Here is a 21,104-nt window from a genome sequence, read left to right as displayed (position 1 = left end):
TATATAGATCTTAGGTCACATGGTCGTCCTAACCAAATAAATAATTAACCGGCTTTTATCATGGGTTGCCTCTGCTTCAGCCCGCCTGATTCACGTTTCATTACCTTCTTACGATGACATCACATGCTGCAGAAACCTGTTAATCCCGCGTTCATTTAGATCAGGTGTATGGCAGCAGGGAAACACCTAAAACACTCGGAGCAGGGCTGCAGCTGCTTCTGAGAGGGCCTGAAGCTTCGTTCACACTGAATGCAGAATGGATAAGATCCAGTTTAACACGGATCAGAAATCACAGAGACCAATGAAACTAGCTGTGGTGCTGACCCAGATGCAGAGCTCCAGAAAGCTTCCACATGGAGTCTGGACCCTGAGCCAGACAGGAAGTGAGATGTGGTTCAGCAGTAAGGAGATCGTAGGCTGTACTTCTGGGGCATCGCCAGCACTGACTGAAGCGGTGCTCGTGGTTACGCTCGACTCTTGTATCGATCTTTCAAATCAGAAGTGTTGTCAAAGACGTCGACGCCTTGCTTGTGCAGAAGACCACGTGACTTTTCCAAACGTTTCGGGGCAGCCTTGAATTCAGAGGGAGGTGGTTCAGGGTTCCAACTGCAGGGGGAGCTAAGGGGAGCTGAACTAAAACACCCAGGGGGAGGCCGAAAAAGCTCCTGGTTTTTCTTGTACTACGTATTTCTGTGGATTACCCGGGGGTTGTTTTGAGTGGAGAGGATGCAGAGTGCTGATGGTAGTTTCGCTCCAGGAAGCTCCGTCCCGCGCACGGCCACAGTAACATTCTCAAGTGTCGCCATGCACCCCAAAAAATGTATTTAACACGCGACCATTTGTGTCGGCTCACATCCTCTCGTGCTGTCTTTGTGCCTGATGCGCTGCGGGGCGCACCACTTGTCTTGTGCTCCGGGGGCTCGCCGGCAGCAGGTTTCTGTAGGACCGAGAGAAGGTGCTGGACAGACAAATAGATTTATCTCACTATGTGGTTTTAACTTTGTAATGAAAAAGCACGTAAAACCTTCACAGCTCAGTCCCACACCCAGGGCCGTTTCAAGGCCTTTCGGGGACCAGGGCGAGAATAAAGTGCTGTAGTATTTTCTGATGGGACAGCCACTCTGTAACACACCTACCTTCAGATTTTAAGACAACAACGGACAGATTTGGACACACTTGCCTTTAGTGTGCCGTGCTGATGCTAGGTTGAAGTCTGGCCAGCAGGTGTCACTCACTTAACTGGGTTCAAATGGTTCACAACACTGAACCATTAGCTTCATGTTGGTCCAGCGGTGTGGAAGGCTTTGGTTTCTCCATCACCAGGTACTCGAGGTACGAGAAAACGGCTCAGGGGGCTCAGAGGTCAAAAAGGTGAGGAAACAGTGCTGTGAAGGGTCATTCTAGCACATAGGGGCTCAAGAAGATGGCCTTGTCCACGCCGCACTCCAGAGCTTCAATTGCTGTCCTGGTCACCATGGGTACCAATGAAATACCGCCGTTCAGCTGCCTCATTTATTAGCAGAATACTAATATAGCTTTGCATTGACCATTTATGGCAGAAGGTGTGAATAGGAGGCGGGATGTGATCCAGAAACACCGGAGCACATTTGTAGGAGCAGTGCTGAGCTTAGGTAGAGCGAGGCCCCAGGCATCCTCCAGCTGTACACGGGGTCATCAGATTTATGTTAATCACAGGAGCCATACATGACTAGGGAACCATTTCAAAGGCAATTAAGGTATTAGTTTAATATTTCTGAAAAGAATGAATACAAAGACTTTAGACAAAGCATTTGGTTCTGCACCAAAACAACAGGTAATAATAACTCTACGGACTTTGGCCTGATGCCGACCCAACTCTGATCCACCAGTAGTCATACAGATGTTTGGTTTGAACTAGCAGGTCAGAGCTCAGGTGAGTTTCAGCCCCTACATGTGAAAGTGTGAAAGAAAACTTTTATATATTTATATATTTTATATATAATAAAAAACACAAACAAAAACAAAGGAAATGGTAAAAACATCTGGAGCCTACATCAACATTATAATTACATCTGTTAAACTCATCATTTAGACCAGAGACCAAGGCTCCGCTACACCCCCCCCAGTCTGTGTCTGCTCAGCATGGAGGGTGATGTCAGCGTTCACCATCCTTGGTCCCGGTAACCATGGAGACCACACCACTTGTTCTACTAACACTGTTTAAGTTCCCTGCATCAAAAGGCAGATGGGTAGACCAGCAGAGCCACCAGTGCCTCCCAGACCAGGAGACGAGGACAGCCTGCTGGTAACCGGATCAGTGGGGCGTCCCCCACCAGACTGGACCATCCTGTCTGAACTCACCTATGTGCACTCAACTCGTCTGCGGTCCAGGTAGACAGGGATGTTGGCAAATACACCACGACACCACACAAACCTAACGGTGGTGGTGAGTGTGCTCAGAGAACAGAAGCGCGGGGGGGGGGGGGGGGTCCAAACAACTACACAGCTGAGCATTAGGCCGATGCCATCGGGTCGGTTCCAGCTGGATCAGGATGTTCCTACTGGGCCTGCTGGTGGGAGGAGTCCAAGCCCACAGACGGCTGAAGCTTATTACTGATGATACTATCTGAAACTTGGTCGACCACGTCTGTCTAGTCTCGACTGTGGAGGTCAGTGTGGTCAGCTAGCCTTAGCAGAGAAAGGAGAACAGGTGCGTGTGTGTGTGTGTGTGTGTGTGTGTGTGTGTGTGTGTGTGTGTGTGTGTGTGTGCTGTGAAAAGGCGGCAACCCCTCATAGCAGCACACATTTACGTTTCTTCTTGGGCTCTGGGGGCTCCAGTGCTGCCAATATGGCCTCATCAAACACATTCTTCAGGCCTTTCTGTAAACAAACACACAAACAAACAAACAATAAGGGAGGTACACACACACACACACACAGCTCAAAGAAAAAGCCAGGTGGATAAAAAGCTTCTTCAAATGAATTTCAGTCACTCTGAAGGATGTTTGCTGCAGTTTCTCACCAGTATCAGCTGATGGAGGGCTCTAGTTTTGTTGTCCCGGTCAGGGAGGGGGCGGGGCATGACGCTTAGCTGGATACAACTACATTACATCATCAGACCAAAGGGATCACCGCAGAATCACGCACACACACACGCACGCGCACACACACACGCACGCGCACACACACACACAGCTAATCGATGTTGGACATTTCAGATTGAAAGCATCGACCTGGTGACCTTGGTGGAAGAAAATAATCCAGCCGAGTTATTTAACAACTAAGAATGTTTAATAAGGACTAATCTCTGTACTGTGTAACTGGGGGAGCAGCTGCATGTTTTCTACGTGTCCCTGCTCAGACACACCTGACTTAGTCTTAACTCAGAGCAGCAGAGCCTTTGTTTACCTTCTGCTAACAGGTTTCTGCTCCTCTGAGAGGAGACAAGCCTGGGACATGTTAGCCACATGTCCCAGGCTTGTCCTCGGCTCTGAGGACGGAGACAGGATGAGAGGACATCAGGTGATGGTCTGGGGGTCTCACACAGAAACATTTTAGTGAGCAGATGATCGTTTCCTGCATTCAGGTGCTTTTAACAGCTTATTTAATCCTACTTAAACAAACAACTTTAAACTTGAGCTTCAACAACAGAATAAGATAAATAACTAACAGCAGGTTTGGCCTGGTTTGTTGTTTTGATTGAACAGAACCCCAACCCCAATGTGAGAAGCACAAACCAGGCTCTGCTGCTGAAGACACTAAAACACAGAGCTGGATGTTTGTTTACATTTGCTGCTGCTGACAACAACAACAACAACAACAACAGGAGGCTTTGGGCTTGACTAAGATTTGATTAAAGCTACCTCCCCTTCACACCCCCTCCCACTACCTGTCCTTAGGAGACATTTGGACGTTTATCACCTTATGTCCACAGTGTCTCTGGGGAGGAGCAGATGAATGACGTAAACAACAAGAAACATCAAACTCAGGTTAACAAAGGCTCCCTCCCAAATGACTTCACGTTGAATTCAACAACGTGAAGTCATTGATGACAGTTTACGAGGAGGCCGAGACACCGTCCTCTTTGTTCAGAGCCGTCTTAACCCGTGCACCCTCCAGCAAGGCAGCAGAGCCCCAACAAGACCCGGCCCACGTCTGTACCACTGCTAGGGATTCATGTGTCTGGGTTGTGACGCGTCCTCATCTCCTCGTGTTGAGCACGACTCATCACGCTCACATTACTGATCGACCCAGATCTGACCGGACCCGTCGGGCTTGCTCCATTCAGGCTCGGATGGTGTGAGTGGAGGTCGACACAGGAGACCTCCAGGTCATGCAGGCCATGCGTCACTGGTTCTAATGGGAGGTCTTAAAACCCTCTTGAATATTTCCCCTCCTGGTTAGTATTGGAACTGGTTAACCTGTGGAACCGGGCCTCGCTGTTCACAGAACCGTTTCAGGTTTAACAGTTTACCGTCCTCAGGAGGGTGAATCGTCGTGTAGGTTTAGGAGAAACTATGAATAATTCAATTTGATTGAGCGCCAGAGCTAGCATTAGCAGCTAGCTTCAGGGACGGCCTCACGTTATTAGATGTTCGCCCATCAGTCGTGTCCTGTGTGTGTGTTCGTGTTACTCATGGAAGTATGACTATGTAGAACGTTGAATTCTGTGCATTTCACATAGCACTGCTTCAGGGTTCCCCAGAGCTTTAAAAGGTCTAATTATTCATTTTAGGTCGTTTTTAACGCACCAAATTAATATTTAAAATGTGAAACGTAGCGCTGAAACACACAGTGGTTTTATGGATGACTGGAGGCTTTGTTGAATGTGAGCACCGCAGCTGGACTCTACAGACACTTCCTTCTGGCACAGACGGACCAGACGATGACTTCCTCAGCGTGAAAGGTCGGCAAATAGAATATTTGAGGATTTGATAGAATATTCAAATTAGGAATGTAAGAAAATATCGATATAGCAATATATTGCGATATTTTTTCCTGCGATATTATATCGATGTTCAAAAGCTGTGTATCGATTTTTTGGGAAGAATTTACGTGCAAACATTTGTGTATTTTCTTTTCTTTTGGTGCAAATCAAATGCCGTCCGCTAGTCAGCAGTAGGGTGCAATGGCGTTAGTTTCCACCACTGAAATGTAAATCCCTCTATTATAGTTCAGATACCTCATGTTAATCGTGTTAAGTATCAGTTTGGACCATTTATTGAATTTTCCTACAATAATTTTAGTCTAAAAAAAATCACTATAATTGTCCGACTGAATATATCGTGATAAGTATCGTATCACCAGAATTTCACCAATACACATCCCTAATTCAAATACTAAAATAGTTAAAATAAAAGGGTTTGTGTAGCCTGCTAGTGACTCTAACCACATCTGGTAATAACGTGTACTATGCAGTAGTGACATCACACAATCGTTACGTGGTCAGGTGTATTTTCCAAACCCTCCACCTCCGTGGCGGAGCTTGATTACACCAAGTCCTGGAAGAGTTCTCTTCAGAAACCACGACAGCCGTGTTGCTCGGATCCCAGCTGAACCAGAACAGGTCACACAGCACAGCATGCCTACTCAGTGCCCCGGTTTTACCCGTTTGTCACAAATGTGACCCCGGTGGGTTGTTCTGAGATGAACAGTGTCTGTTTAGGTGAGACGTTTACTGAAATAACATCTTTTGTGTTTGGTAAAACCATATTTACAGATTGTTTATGTTTATGTGTTTAGCAGACGCTTTTGTCCAAAGCGACTTACAAGTGATAATCGGCATGTTGCCCTTGAGGCTAACAACAACAACAACAACAACAACATTGACATCAATCATGGAGAGGAGGGAACAAGGAGTGGACGGTAGAGAGGGGAGACGGGTGCAGGGAGGGGGCTAGTTTAGAAGATGCTCTCTGAAGAGCAGGGTCTTCAGGAGTTTCTTGAAATTTGAAAAGGAAGCTCCTGTTCTGGTAGTGCTTGGAAGGTCATTCCACATTTGTGGAACGATGCATGAGAAGAGTCTGGATTGTGCTTTTTGTAGTACTACTAAATATTGTTAAGCGAGGCGGGCGTTCGGCCGTGACCTCCGTGTCCTGCTTCCTGCCAGCTGCATGGCTGCCATGTGAGACTGGTGGTGCTGGTCACCAGTGGAGCTCTCTGGTGGAGACTACAGAAGCTCTGCAGCTCTTTGACTTTGATGCTCCTTAAGTTTGAAGTTTCTCTCACTAAAAACACCCAAAAACATCTGTTAGCTTCAAGTTAGCATACAGCTAATCTCCGAGCGTGGCACGGGAGCGGAGCTAGGGCTCATGCCACACGTTCAGCTCCACCTCTTTTAGCAGTTTTGGCCGGAACAAGACATGCGACACGGCCAAGATAGTGGTGATGGGAACTGCCCAGCTTTGGCTTCATCTACAGAAATGGGCGGTGCTTTGTCCTGGATTAATAATATAACAATACAAAAGGTGAAGACAGGAAATCTTTGTCTTTTTTTAAACACAAACATACTTCAGAATGGCTGAAAGTCCTTGTAACTGAAGAAAAGGGTGCATGGCAACGTTCAGAGGAGTGTAACAGAAAAAGACGGGAGCCAAAACAAGCAGAGAAGGTGTCTGAACACATTCATGAAGCTACAACAAGTGATGACGTGATATCATGCACCACCGAGGGCAAAGTGCTACTGAACTCAAAGGCAAACGAAAGAGGAAGTGGAGGAAAAACAGGAAAGCCCAGACGTCCAACAACCTTAAGCTTCGACTCCCGTGGCTTTCCTGGGACGGGGCAGCAGGACAGACCTGCTCCAGCAGAAGTCCACACCGGGTGAGTGGGACACGGCCATGGAGCACACGCAGGCTGCAGCCTAACTACTACACCTACTTAGTGACGGGCGCTACAGCGACAGGAGGCAAGGTGTGAAGGAACAGGACGATGGAGCAGAGGACAAAAGCATGGAGTCAGTAAAACAGACAGCATTTCCTCTTTCTTTGTGTTTCAGGCGGCTCAAGGGCAGCTAGCATAGCCCCATCATAACATTCTTCAGTGCTTGCTACAGAGACAGGAGAGGAAAGAGAACAGCACAGCGATTAGCAAACAGATAAAGGATGGATGAGGAAAGTCGATGGTGAGATGGTAACTGGCTTTAGTGGTCCACTATTCTGTTGAAGGACTCATCGTTCCAGACACGCTAGAAACCACCCAGTCACAGCGATGAAGGCCGGAACGACCCCGCCCACGGGCGTCCTGACGTAGATCTGAAAACCGAGTCCAGCTCATCACCGCCCCGGTTCCTACAGGTCAAGTTCAGGACGTTTAAGACCACGTCTGTAAGTATCTCACAGCCCGCAGCAGCAGAGCGGTGTGAGCTTTAGCTAACGTATAACACGTGTTTAAGGTACAACACACACTTCTACTGCTACTGTAACAGTGGCGGGATCTTAACACCACTTTTTTAGAGGATAACAAACCATTTAAAGGTTTCTCTGTATAAACCAGCCTTCATGTCAGCAGCAGCACCCCTGCTCAGACTCCTCCGGTGTTTGGAAGGTGATGGACTCAGGTTAACGGTTTCAGTCACAGCTCTCCGGGTGACGCCCGGCACCATGAGGGGCTTTGCTGAATGCTGCTACTCCTGACTGTTGCTGTGGCTGCTGTTTTGTTTAGCTGCTGCTACTTTAGCTAAACGTCTCCTCCGCTCATGATGGAATCAGTCATGTGACCCGCGGAGGCCCACTGAGACGTTTACCGAATGTTTCCACTCAGTTCCAAAGAGGTCCGGAGTCCTGGCGCCCCGCCCTGGGCGTGAGTCAGCCTTCCTCGTGGTCTGCTGAGGTGTCCTGCTTCTGCTCTGCTGGAGGGCTGTGGTATGTGTACCATCACTGCTGTCGGTTCCTCCACTCGTTATTTCATTAAAAAGGTTGACAAACGAAACTTAAGAGGACAAATACAGCACGGACAAATTACATACAGCCCACATTTTAACACCCAGTTGTCAGAATTAAAGACTTTTGAAGGTATTATTTCCAAATTCCTAAATTCAATGCTTTTGAGACCCCGCGGGAACCCTGATCAAAGATGGCTGCTCGGTGAGACATGGAGAAGAGGAAATGGACTGTAAGACTAGCTGCAGGAAACAGGAAATGACACGTACAGCTCTACAGCCTATTGGAACATGGAGAAGGAAGGAAGGAAGGAAGGGGCAGAGCTAGAGGTGAAGGTCATGCCTCAGCAGCACCAATGTTCTCGGAGCACGCCAGAAAAACCCATCCTCCACCCAGAGGGGGTAGTGTGGGCCGGGTCTAATCCTCAGAGCTTCACACGAGACGTCAACCTGAAAACCTCCACCTCTTGCTGCAAAACCACTACCGCTTATTCCCCGTTTGTTCTGATGCTACAGGGAGCCTTAGGCTCCTCCCCCTCCACTCACCTCATGGGTCCGTGAACGACGGGTTGTTTTCTAACGGCCTTACACCCATAACACACGTATACCTACACGTTGTACCTCAATTCCAATGATCACGGATTATGTGAGTCATGTAATCTGATTTATTAGGTTGTAATTAAAACAACTACCAATCAGACGCGTCATCTATGACATCACAGCGGAGCCTGCTCCCCGTGCAGCTGCTGCTGACCACATGACCGCGTTCGCTGCTCCTGCTGTCGTGGTGGAAGGAGGACATGAAGCTCGCTAAACTCAGCCGTTTCACTGCTCCGTGTTCTTCACGTCTGCTGTGATGACATCATCAGGGTGGGAGGAGTTTGCAGTCTGTTACGCTACATTACTAACCGACCCTAAAGTAACTTCTGCTGCCAACAGAAAACAAGCATCTTCTAAATCCACGGTCATCATGTAGCATCCATGGCACCTATCAGACGGGACCAGCAAATAGCCTGATGCCCTCGCAGTCTCGCGGTCATTCTGTTGGCAGTAGGGAACATTCGACACCTTCATTTTTTGAGAGGGGTGATGGCGGCGCTGTGGACAAAGTTAAAGGAAGCAGCGTCCCGACCAATCACAAGCTGGTGGTGACAGACGGTTAAACATGTGGGCCTCCGTGAGCCCTCGCACCGCCGGAGAAATCAGGCTACAGGCTTCCTATAATCACTGGAACATGATCTTGTGGCATCAGGCCGGCTCTCTCTCAGCACCAGCACCCTGAACCCTGGCCCGGCAGCTACACAGTACTGGTACAGCTGCAGAACCGGTCCCATCCCAGACGTGTTCTAACAAGCAGCACCAGCAGACACGCTCCTCTTTCCTCCATGTTCTTATTTCTTGCCCTTGATGTTTCAGCCACACAGTGTGTGTGTGTGTGTGTGTGTGTGTGTGTGTGTGTGTGTGTGTGTGTGTGTGTGTGTGTGTGTGTGTGTGTGTGTGTGTGTGTGTGTGTGTGTGTGTGTGAGACACTGGGAAGCGTAGTTACCTGTGTGAGGGCTGAGCACTCAACGTATTTGACAGCCTTGAGGTCTCTAGCCAGCTTCTCGGCCATCTCTGGTGTGATGGGCTTCTGCTTGTTCTTGGCCAGCTTCTCTATAGTGGACGGGTCGTCCCGCAGGTCAATCTGGGTCCCGACTAGGAGGAAGGGCGTCTTTGGACAGTGGTGGGTGATCTCTGGGACCCACTAGATGAACAAACAGCATGTGGTTACACCGACTCATCTGAGTAAAGACAAGTTTATGTTGTAGAACAAGCATCCAGTATTCTGTCCTCCTTAATGAAGCGGACCGCCTCAGTCTGAAGGCCTAGATCAGGGCCTGCTGGGTTGGACATGTGCAGCTCCTCAGACAGGTTTACAGCTAGAACTGAAGGACTATCTACCAACCAAGAGACAACAAGAACGTTGTACACCACTTCTGGGTTCCTCTAGGATGTATTAATCACCAACAGACCCCTATGTGGGCTGGCCCTGGTTTATCCTCCACACTCGGGTCTACTAACCAGACGCTCTGGCCTGCGCCCCTAACCTAACGCAGAAACAGGGTGGAGGGCTGATCAACGCCGATCCAGAACCAGCTCCCTGCTCTGGTGCAGTTTGTAGACACGGTGGAAGAGATCTTTAACATCACCATGTTTCATCTGCTGGTTTCACTCGGAGTGACTGCTCTCGTCGTTTTGACCTGTTGGGTTTTCGGGGACCTGTGTCTCCTGCAGCCGTGTGAACCGGTGGTGGTGCGCCGCTAGTCTGATATGTAGGACTGCATTTAGACCGGGCTGGAGGGCCTCAGCCCACAGCTTACAGAGTGCATGCTTACCTTCTCTTTGACATTTTCAAAGGAGGACGGGGACACGACTGAAAAACAGACCAGGAACACATCTGTCTGGGGATAACTCAGAGGACGTAACCTGTCGTAGTCCTCCTGACCTGCAGGACATAAAAATGACGCTTTAACAACAAAAATGATAAACAGACCCTAAAACCAAGTCTGCACCACGACTGTTGTCCTTCCAGTCTGCACGGACCTACAGAACACCTAAAACATGGACGCCGTCCTCTCTAAGGCTCAGATCAAAGATGTCTGCTGCTGTCCACTAGTCTGCTGCTGGGGGGTTAAGGGCTGCCCACGCTCACGCATTTGACCCTCTTCACACGCTCACGCCACACCTCCAACATCTCCTGCTGAACCAGCGCCGCCGCTCCCTCATCGCGCGTCACACACAGTGAGTAGGGCGCCGAGAGGCCGTCGGGTTTACGAGAAAAAGTAAGATTATATTAATTCTAGTATTAGCTACTGAACACACACACACCCCTGTATAACAAGCTTCTCTCCGCTCTGGCTGTGAGGTGGGCGGAGCCTGCGACCGATGGGGTGGGTGGGCAGGCCCGGTTCTCTGTGAGCTGCACCACCGACAGGACACGCTGTTGTTTACAAACGCCGCCGTGTCGCCAGCCGATTTCCACGCAGCTTTTGTTTTCACTCATCAGCCACAGGTCCTCGCTGCTCCCAGCGACAGCCAGCCGGGGTTCCCTCCCCTACATTAGCTGGTGACGCGGTGAATTTAAACCCTTCACCTGTTTGAGGGACCAAACCCTCCTCTGTAACCAGGCAACTGGCACGGAAGCCTGGGAAGGCCAAACTTCCTCAAACATATGTTTTCCCACTGGGAATGTTTTGAATAGAACAGAATAGATTAATAATCCCACAGTGGGCCATCCCCTCATCACAGCAGCACATGCACTTGGAGAATAATAAGATTACATGGTATCTGTCCGCACCCAAAGGGCCCTCCCCGCATGGAAATGTTCAGACGTTGGCAGCCATTGGGGTTGTTCACGGACTTCATGCGTGTATCGTGTCACACTGTAGAGTTACAGCCGTGTGCTGGCCATTTGGTCTGAATGTGTTTTTTGTGAAGAGAAAAGAAAGGAGGGCAACTTCATCTTTATTTGGACACGACGGTGTCCCGCCCTGGCCTAAACTCCTGACTGTGATAATGTCACATGTTTGTGTCACGATACAAGAGGAAGACCATACCTGCTGTATCAAACAAGCCCAGGGTGTAGGGCTCCCCTCCGATCATGACCGTTACAGCGTAGTTATCAAACACCTGGGACACAAGGTAAACACCGGTTACGCTCACACACCACAACTAGTGTGGTCCATCTTCAGGCGCGTTTCCATTGTTGGAACCTCAGGGTAAGTTCTGGGAGGGGGAATTAGGCCCAGCCCTCTCAGCCAGACAGAACCAGCTCTGTGCACAATGACAGGTTTTTTTCATCCATCTGGAGGACGACAGCAGCTGCATGGTGTAAAATGTGGCGTTTGATGATCAGAAAAGGCTCCGTTTTTTACAGCGCTCTGTGAGGCAACAAAGCCCCGTACTCTGCCACGAGTTCAGTAACGGCGATTTCATCTGCTGATGTCATTTTCTTCAGAGAGCCAACCAATCAGAGTGAGGTAACCAAAGGTTCAGCTCAGCTGGGCCTTTCCAAGCACCTACCTGATACCGGCCCGTTCGCTGAAGTGGACACACGCGTGCCGGATAGTTCCGGTTAACTTACCCTGAAGTTTCAGAAAGGGAAACATGCATTTGATGGTCTATGCTACTTTACGTTTGAAATATCAGAAGCATATTTCATACATTTTTGGATTATTAAAGGAGGTTTGTTTAAAAAACCCGTCAAGCATTACAGAAGAGAACCTAAATGGAAGACGGTTTCTAGCAACAACAGAGAAATGTATACAACAAAAACAATTATTTATTTCCTCAGTGCAACCACTCCCCCCCCCCCCCCCCCCCCCGCCAGACACGAGCTGCCCGCTCACAGCTAGCTACAGCTGCTAGCTGGCTCATTTCTATCAGTTTTAGCTTTACTGGGAAATCTTGGCTCTTGTGTGAAAATAACATTTTAAAAACTCTTGATATTGTGCTATGCAGGTTAACAAAAGCTTGATTAGTTCCAGTATCGAGCAGCTTTAGCTATTTACAACACAAAACCACATTAAACATCTAATTTACAATGAAAGACTCAACATTTCAGAACTGTTCTACTTTGAGCTAAGCCTACAGAGAGTGTTAGGGAGGGTGGTCACACACATACCGTGGGTACGTATTCAGAGGGAAACTTGTTTGTCGTGTAGGAGATGAGCAGGCAGGTTTTACCCACGGCTCCATCTCCAACGACAACACATTTGATGGTCTGCATAGCTGTGTTTTACAGTCTGCACTACTCATCCAAGATCTGGAAGAGAAGAACCAACACAGGAACATCCATTACTTTAAAACGCTCACCGCACATCAGGTCTCGGTCAGCAGGGATGCACAAACGTGGTGAGACCTGTACCTGCTGTTGGGGACAAATCCGTACAAGAGGACATAAGAACAACAAACAGCATAACAAGAATAGGGACTAGAGGTGCTGAAAAACATCGATTCAAGTCTGAACCGGGATTCTTATTTATGAAGATTCAGAATCGATTCCAGGAACTCAAATGTTTGGCATGTTACAGGTTTCAGATGCACTTTTGTCTGTTTTCTGATCTTCGTTAGGAGAGTCAGTCCTCCGTTTACTTTTGTGGTCCCATACATTCAGATGATTTATGTTTGAATCTGCTGATAAGCTAGAATACGATGTTGTCCCTACTCAGAGAGTTGAGATATTCTCATATTTATTTTCTAAGTTGATAAGCGAGTACTCAGGATGACTCATGTGTTTATTTTAAGTTATTGATAAACGAGAGAACACATTTTCCTTTGTAAGAAATCTAAGGTACTTCTTTTAAACAGGCTGAGGACTCAAATGTTAAACTTGTTTCTACACATACTTGAAAAGTATTTGACCGTATTACCTTCAAAGTTACTGTTAGGTAACTACAGATTTGTTATATTTAACAAGGTAAGCAAAAATAAATGTTGCCTTTTGGTCAAAAGATTGTTTCTGTTTAGTTTTAGAATCACTTTAGTTGTAAATTAGCTTTTTTTTGGCATGACCGGTTTATAGTAAAATAAAAATGTCCCATAGCTTTAACTAACTTCAACAAAGGAGTTCATCCTGGAGCCGACACTCTTTGTTAATACTGATTCTGAATAGATTTAAATCGAGCACCCCGAGAATCGGAATCGAATCAAATCGTGAGTTGCTCTGAGATTCACATCCCTAAAAGGGATGCCCCGTTCCGATAGTGATATCGGCCCAAAAGCGCTAGTGGACTGCATCAGAACTCTCCGATATCAGCAGTAGGATCCTCTTTAAATTCCATTCCAGTAATTCTATCCATCAGCACCCAGATCCAGCATGCAACGTCCACGTGATCTGAACAGTGTGTGCTAGCAAAGTAGCATGTGGGCCATGTGGTTGTACTTCTCGTTAGTCAGAAAAAGACAGTTTGGCTCGGTTCAGCACTCGTCAAGCACCAGTTTCCTGTGGTGGATCAGAACCGGAGACGATGAATACGTCCCACCTCATCCTGCATTTGAAGCAGGATCATAAAACACAGCAGGATGATTTTCTCCGTGTCAAATTGAAACTTTAGACACTGTAAAGGGTTAATTTACATCTGTTTAATGAGCCATAAGACATGAGATTCCATAGTAAATATGAGATCAATCTTATGGATCTTTGGGTACCTTGAACCAGAAGATTGGAACTTTTTATTGCAGGGATTATGTAACACTTAGTATTAACCAGCTGGTAGATGATGAAAATCTACCAGCCAAGCATATTTCTTACCGGCCAAAATCCTAAATGATTTAGATCTACCTAAAGCATGTTATTCTATATTATGTTGATTCCAAACAGAGTGACAAACTAGTTAAAACATCAATAAATGAGAAAAACAACTCTTTTGTCATTTTTACTATTTATTTATTTTTAGAGATGTTTTTATGAACTCTTTCATTGAAATCTAGTCAGACTCCTTGTTTTCTCTGTCCATGAAGTCTGGCCTCCTGCTTGTGACACCGTCTTTGTGCCAAAGCATTACAGCCTCATTTGGGTCCTAGTCCTTGATCTCTGGAGAACACAGCTGCACCATGAGAACATCTGAAAGCGTGTCAGGGCTAGGGTTGTCACGGTAACCGGTGTAGCGGTAAACCCCGGTAAAAAAGTTGACAATAGTAATAACAGTCTTGTTTTAAAAAAAAACTATATTATCTCGGTGGATTACCGTGGCTGCGGTGTAGGCGCGGTGACCCTTACCAGCCACCGTATCATCTGCTGAAGTTGCCAGCGGCACATGCGCACTTTGTTGTTTACAACCAAAACTTTCTTTAAGCTAAAGCTGAAATAATGGCCAGAGGAGGAGATGGCAGCACTCTGGACATTTATTATCCCTCAAAGAAGACAAAGTGGGAAGTACGGGCATTTCTTGGGATATTTGAAGAATGCTGAGGGACAGTTGATAGAAGACGGCTATCCTGTTTGCAGCACGTGCAGAAAAAGTGTCTGTGAAAGGCAGCAACGCTTCAAATCTCATGACACATCTGCGTGACCATCACCCACAACTCTACAGTCAACGCAAGGCAAGCTAACGTTAGCGTTTTAGCTAAAATGCGTGATCCGAGGATTTGGGTTGAGGGAGAATGCAACGAGTGGCTATATAAAGCAGCCGTAGCGCCGCTACCTGCATATAAACCGTGTCGCGGACACCCCCATGTTGAAATGACGCTATGCATTACGGGGCTCCCAGGGGCCGATAAGAGTTGGTCTCTCTCCGAGAATAATTATGAATTTAACAACGATTACTGCCTGATGACATTTTCCCACATCTGCAAAGCTCACTGGAAGGACACAAACCGAGGACAATATTCTCCTGATATAGGGTTTATTACTCAAGTAAGGGTAAAAAAGTATCTGATTAGAAGTCTACTTGAGTACTGAGTATCATCTGATCTAATATTTTTAAATGATGACATCAAACAGACATAAAATAAGAAGTTATGGGCAAATATTGGTATTTTAAAGACTAAAGGGGAAAGTGTAAACAAATAAACAACATAATAACAAAATAACACATTTTAGGCAAAATTTAGACACAAACTGAGGACAATATTTCCTGACATACAGGGTTTATGTAATTGTGTGAAAATGTGGCACGTTTAAAAAAAATACCACGATAATACCGAAAAACCGTGGTAATTTTGGTCACGATAACCGTGAGGTTACATTTTCACACCATGACAACCCTAGTTAAAAACAAACGTTTTCACATATTTTCCATGTAGTTTTTGCCAGTTCCTCTTCTGAAAGGTAGACAATTGTTTTTCTCTTTCCATCAGAAAATCTTAATATTCTCCTAGTTTGGCCCAGCACAGTTCACTTCCCAGTTACAGCAACAGCCTTATATCATAACCACATCAGTGGAGAAAATGCTCAGTAGCAATGAGAGAATTTGCTGTTGCATTTAAGTGATGTTAACTATTATTTAACATTTAAACGATTTATTCAAATACCCTGGTAAGGGATGTATTTCTGTATTTGGAGCATCAGAAAAAGTTTTATGGTGGAGGTGATGTTTTAAAGTCACTGAGAAACTGCATACATGCAGTTTGTTGTTTTGCTGCTAATACAGTAGCAGGTGCAGCTGCTAATGCAGTAGCGGGTGCAGCTGCTAATACAGTAGCAGGTGCAGCTGCTAATACAGTAGCGGGTGCAGCTGCTAATACAGTAGCAGGTGCAGCTGCTAATACAGTAGCAGGTGCGGCTGCTAATACAGTAGCGGGTGCAGCTGCTAATACAGTAGCGGGTGCAGCTGCTAATACAGTAGCGGGTGCAGCTGCTAATACGGTAGCGGGTGCAGCTGCTAATACGGTAGCGGGTGCAGCCGCTAATACGGTAGCGGGTGCAGCCGCTAATACAGTAGCAGGTGCAGCTGCTAATACAGTAGCAGGTGCGGCTGCTAATACAGTAGCAGGTGCAGCTGCTAATACAGTAACGGGTGCAGCCGCTAATACAGTAGCGGGTGCAGCTGCTAATACAGTAGCGGGTGCAGCTGCTAATACAGTAGCGGGTGCAGCCGCTAATACAGTAGCGGGTGCAGCTGCTAATACAGTAGCGGGTGCAGCTGCTAATACAGTAGCAGGTACAGCCGCTAATACAGTAACGGGTGCAGCCGCTAATACAGTAGCGGGTGCAGCTGCTAATACAGTAGCAGGCGCAGCTGCTAATACAGTAGCGGGTACAGCTGCTAATACAGTAGCGGGTGCAGCTGCTAATACAGTAGCGGGTGCAGCTGCTAATACAGTAGCAGGTGTAGCTGCTAATGCAGTAGCAGGTGTAGCTGCTAATACAGTAGCGGGTGCAGCTGCTAATACAGTAGCGGGTGCAGCTGCTAATACGGTAGCGGGTGCAGCTGCTAATACGGTAGCGGGTGCAGCTGCTAATACGGTAGCGGGTGCAGCCGCTAATACGGTAGCGGGTGCAGCCGCTAATACGGTAGCGGGTGCAGCCGCTAATACAGTAGCGGGTGCAGTTGCTAATACAGTAGCGGGTGCAGCCGCTAATACAGTAGCGGGTGCAGCCGCTAATACAGTAGCGGGTGCAGCTGCTAATACAGTAGCGGGTGCAGCCGCTAATACAGTAGCGGGTGCAGCCGCTAATACAGTAGCGGGTGCAGCCGCTAATACAGTAGCGGGTGCAGCCGCTAATACAGTAGCAGGTGCAGCTGCTAATACAGTAGCAGGTGCAGCTGCTAATACAGTAGCGGGTGCAGCTGCTAATACGGTAGCGGGTGCAGCCGCTAATACAGTAGCGGGTGCAGTTGCTAATACAGTAGCGGGTGCAGCCGCTAATACAGTAGCGGGTGCAGCCGCTAATACAGTAGCGGGTGCAGCCGCTAATACAGTAGCGGGTGCAGCCGCTAATACAGTAGCAGGTGCAGCTGCTAATACAGTAGCAGGTGCGGCTGCTAATACAGTAGCGGGTGCAGCTGCTAATACGGTAGCGGGTGCGGCTGCTAATACAGTAGCAGGTGCGGCTGCTAATACGGTAGCGGGTGCAGCTGCTAATACAGTAGCGGGTGCAGCTGCTAATACAGTAGCAGGTGCGGCTGCTAATACAGTAGCGGGTGCAGCTGCTAATACGGTATCGGGTGCAGCTGCTAATACAGTAGCGGGTGCAGCTGCTAATACGGTAGCGGGTGCAGCTGCTAATACAGTAGCGGGTGCAGCTGCTAATACAGTAGCAGGTGCGGCTGCTAATACAGTAGCGGGTGCAGCTGCTAATACAGTAGCGGGTGCAGCTGCTAATACAGTAGCAGGTGCGGCTGCTAATACAGTAGCGGGTGCAGCTGCTAATACGGTATCGGGTGCAGCTGCTAATACAGTAGCGGGTGCAGCTGCTAATACGGTAGCGGGTGCGGCTGCTAATACAGTAGCGGGTGCAGCTGCTAATACAGTAGCAGGTGCGGCTGCTAATACAGTAGCGGGTGCAGCTGCTAATACGGTATCGGGTGCAGCTGCTAATACAGTAGCGGGTGCAGCTGCTAATACGGTAGCGGGTGCAGCTGCTAATACAGTAGTAATAAAAATGTTATGTTGTAATGGAATTCATGCATTAGTTTTTGTTTGCTTTGAACCCAGAGCAGACGTCACACGCCAGACGACATCAACACTGCATACTTTAGTATTTGTTCATTTATCGTGAGTAATATCGAAATTGCAATATTAAGCACTGTTATCGAATATCGCAGGTTTTCCTGATATCGTGCAGCCCTATATTCTTCTATTAATGTTAAATATTAGAACAGGCATTGGAAAATAAAAGCTTGTTTTAGTTTATTTAATAAGAAATAAAAGCTAAGGATTAAAGACAGAAAAACCAAGCATGTTCAAAGATGATCTGATATGGTTTTTTTATTGCTGATATGTTGAGGTGACAGTCAGGCCATGGCCGGTATCTAGATGTTTCCGTCTTTATCTGCACACTAAAACGTCACAAACAACAGTTGATGGGTGCCCATTTATTATATTATTTTCTTGTTACCAGAGAAAAGAGGCAACAGCTGCACAACAATTAGCCGTTAGCACATATGGCTGCGACAGCGTGGCTCTTTTCCAGCCAAGGATTGGTCCAGTGTGGAGCAACACTTCATATGATTGGCTGTTCATCATCTTTACATTGAAGTTTCCATCAACCCTCTTTCATACAGAGGAAAAGCTATTTGGAAATCTATACTGCTACTGTTCCATCGCTCTGCTCTGATTGGAGTAAATAAAACAATTCTTCATAAATGTGAGTATCTAACAAAGCAGATTATCGTTTGGAGTAGGACACTACCAGGTTGGACCACAACACCAGAAGCTGCATATCTTTTGTCTGGCTGTTTTATTTCAAGTCTTAAAGTCAACTGCCTGTAACTGATCAGAGTAATGGACTCACACCCTTGACCACTTGATGGCATGTGAACACATTAATTAGCTGTTCTCTCCTGCTGAACGAGTTCATTGGCTTCATTCTGAAAAAAGCCATGGAAGCGGAGTGGACAAAGTTTCAACCAAAGCCTTGATGACTACAGGTGAACCACTGGTGCACCAGGGGTTCTAGCAGAATCAGGAAACTCCTCAATCCTATCAGGGAATGTTCTGACTTGTGATCACTTCCTTGGGAGAAATAGTTCCTGGCTTCAAACCTTTGGCTGACGTGGGGCTTGTACCTCTAGTCTCCAGTGAGACAGCAGAGCTTCAGCCTCTAAAACATCAAACAGCCACGAGAAGATGCCTGTCCTTTTCCACAATCACACTTCAGGCTAGGTAGGGCGATTGGACAACTTGTTCAAACATCTGCGATTGGCTAAGCCCTTCGCTGTTGTTTTTAAGGAGCAAAGTGTTTTAAACCTATGAATACGTCCTTCAGATGGGACATTGCAAACCTCTTGTTCCGTGTACATGTTACACATCACTTGAAAGCTAGGACTCTAGCTGTATTACTAAGATAATCTCGTTTATGTTTGGCTTTGATTTATAGATTGGAATGAGCAGTAAACCCAGGGGGATATTTTCCCAGGAGGAGGCTGAATCCCAGACTCCTCACTCCTGTTGACCAAAACTGGAGCCAGGTCAGTGCCTCATGATGCACCACGCAAAAGGACGTTTATGTAGAGAACCGTGCTAAGCTGTCCTTTTGGTGATTAATAAACAATCCCAGATAAAATGACTCCATCAGAATTAGGACGATTATGAGGCCGGTTGAAGAGAAACAAGGCTCTGGCTGCAGCTGCATCAACAGCTCCAGACCTGATCCACGCATGTGTTTCTAGGCCAGCTGAATGGCCCGATAATAAGCTGATGGGCAGCCTGATGAAGCTGGTTATGCTTCCAAAGTTGTGTCTGGCACCACCAACGCTGCATTTCCTCAACTAATAGAAATTCCCAAAACAAACCCTGAAGAGCATCAGCCCTGGAAAACAGCATCCATCTGAAACGGGTCGAAAGCTGCTTCTGGGATAGAAACTGGCCCGAATATTTACTGGTGTCAAGCCAGCCTCCAGTTTGTTTTCTGTTCCCCGTCTACTCAAATTATTACGGGAATGGATGTGGAAACCAGATTTCAAAATAAAATTCAACTTCTGACAAAATGCAACTACTCTTTGGAAATATGACTTTTGCTTTTAAGAGCATTCTGAAGTCATTGAAAGAGTAGTTCAAAAATGTAAATTTACAGGGCTTTTACTTTGAAATCCAAAACAAGATTGCCTTGATATTGACAGGGCGCCAATAGTGAACAGGCCTAAATTATTTGTTGTTCTTAATATCTGATAATTCACTCGAAGTTGAATTTTATTTTGAAATCCAGTTTCCACATCCATTCCCGTAATAACTTGAATAGACGGGGAACAGAAAACAAACTGGAGGCTGGCTCGACACCAGTGAATATTTCCTAGCACCGACCACGTCGTGTCCCAGTCAGGATGGACCCATCAGGCAGCTGAAACCACCTGCCCCTGCGCACTCCTGCTAGCTTTAAACGCAGACAGCGGCGTGCTAGTAGCCCCAGTAGTAGCTCACACTCCGGCCCGACCAGGCCCGCTTCATGCCGGCTACCAGAACTAGAAACTCGCGGCGGCTTGGTCTCGTGATTGTTTTCAACCCATCGATATTTTGCTTTACAGCCTTCTTCAAGCTTTTACCTGAACAATAACCCTGAAAACACTCTGCTCCGTACCCAGCTGCTCCGTTGCAACCAGGCCAGCTGTAAAAACTTTTGTAACTTAAAACTAATAAATCCAGTCACCTCTAAACGCCAGAGACAGCAGGACTCCGGGAACGGTTGAGATAATGCTGCCGCTGTGAGCTGCAGGCTAAATATACCATCCTCCTCCATTAGCTGGCGGGCTAAAATGGCTCAGCCACTCCTAACGGATGTCATGGCTGAATGAGGGAATCCATCCCAGTTGCTCATACAGAACACAAACATGAGACACGCGCCAGACCAAACCACGAACACCGTCACGTTAAACCCGCACAAACCAGACAAAATTAACGAACCTACCGTGGGACTTAGGTGAGTTGCTCCGCCGGGCGTTGGCAGCTTCGCGCTCGGGGTTTCCCAGTCAACTGAACAGGGGCACGCTGCGTACGTACTGAGGTATTACGTCATCCCGCTGAAACAACTCCCTTCACCGAGTCTGCCTTCAGCTACGAGCCCGAGTTCTGCTTCATTTATTCATTTACTAACATGTGCACCTGT

The 21,104-nt window shown here is 47.2% G+C and overlaps 1 protein-coding gene across 1 annotated transcript; it reads right to left on the bottom strand.

Annotated features, from left to right (window-relative positions):
- Positions 1 to 2,622: 2,622 nt before the first annotated feature.
- cdc42 (cell division cycle 42) lies at positions 2,623 to 21,036 on the bottom strand. Its single transcript, XM_015974343.3, has 6 exons — positions 20,907 to 21,036; positions 12,522 to 12,662; positions 11,455 to 11,527; positions 10,234 to 10,343; positions 9,405 to 9,602; positions 2,623 to 2,859 (listed from the first exon to the last, which is right to left on the bottom strand). Exons 2-6 carry the CDS (start codon positions 12,624 to 12,626, stop codon positions 2,770 to 2,772), a joined length of 576 nt encoding a protein of 191 aa, XP_015829829.1. The 5' UTR covers positions 12,627 to 12,662; positions 20,907 to 21,036; the 3' UTR covers positions 2,623 to 2,769.
- Positions 21,037 to 21,104: the final 68 nt, after the last annotated feature.

This window comes from Nothobranchius furzeri, chromosome 3, assembly GCF_043380555.1.
Source record: "Nothobranchius furzeri strain GRZ-AD chromosome 3, NfurGRZ-RIMD1, whole genome shotgun sequence".
Classification (NCBI taxonomy): Eukaryota; Metazoa; Chordata; class Actinopteri; order Cyprinodontiformes; family Nothobranchiidae; genus Nothobranchius; species Nothobranchius furzeri.
Note: the sequence above shows the minus strand (reverse complement) of the source record. Positions and strands in the feature narration are given on the sequence as shown.

Coding starts and splice junctions, on each gene's coding strand:
- cdc42 (XM_015974343.3), bottom strand. CDS start 12,626: ATGCAGACCATCAAATGTGTTGTCGTTGGAGATGGAGCCGTGGGTAAA. Junction 10,344..11,454: donor GGGCTTGTTTGATACAGCAG/GTATGGTCTTCC, acceptor TATGTCCTGCAG/GTCAGGAGGACTACGACAGG. Junction 9,603..10,233: donor TTGAAAATGTCAAAGAGAAG/GTAAGCATGCAC, acceptor TTGTTCATCTAG/TGGGTCCCAGAGATCACCCA.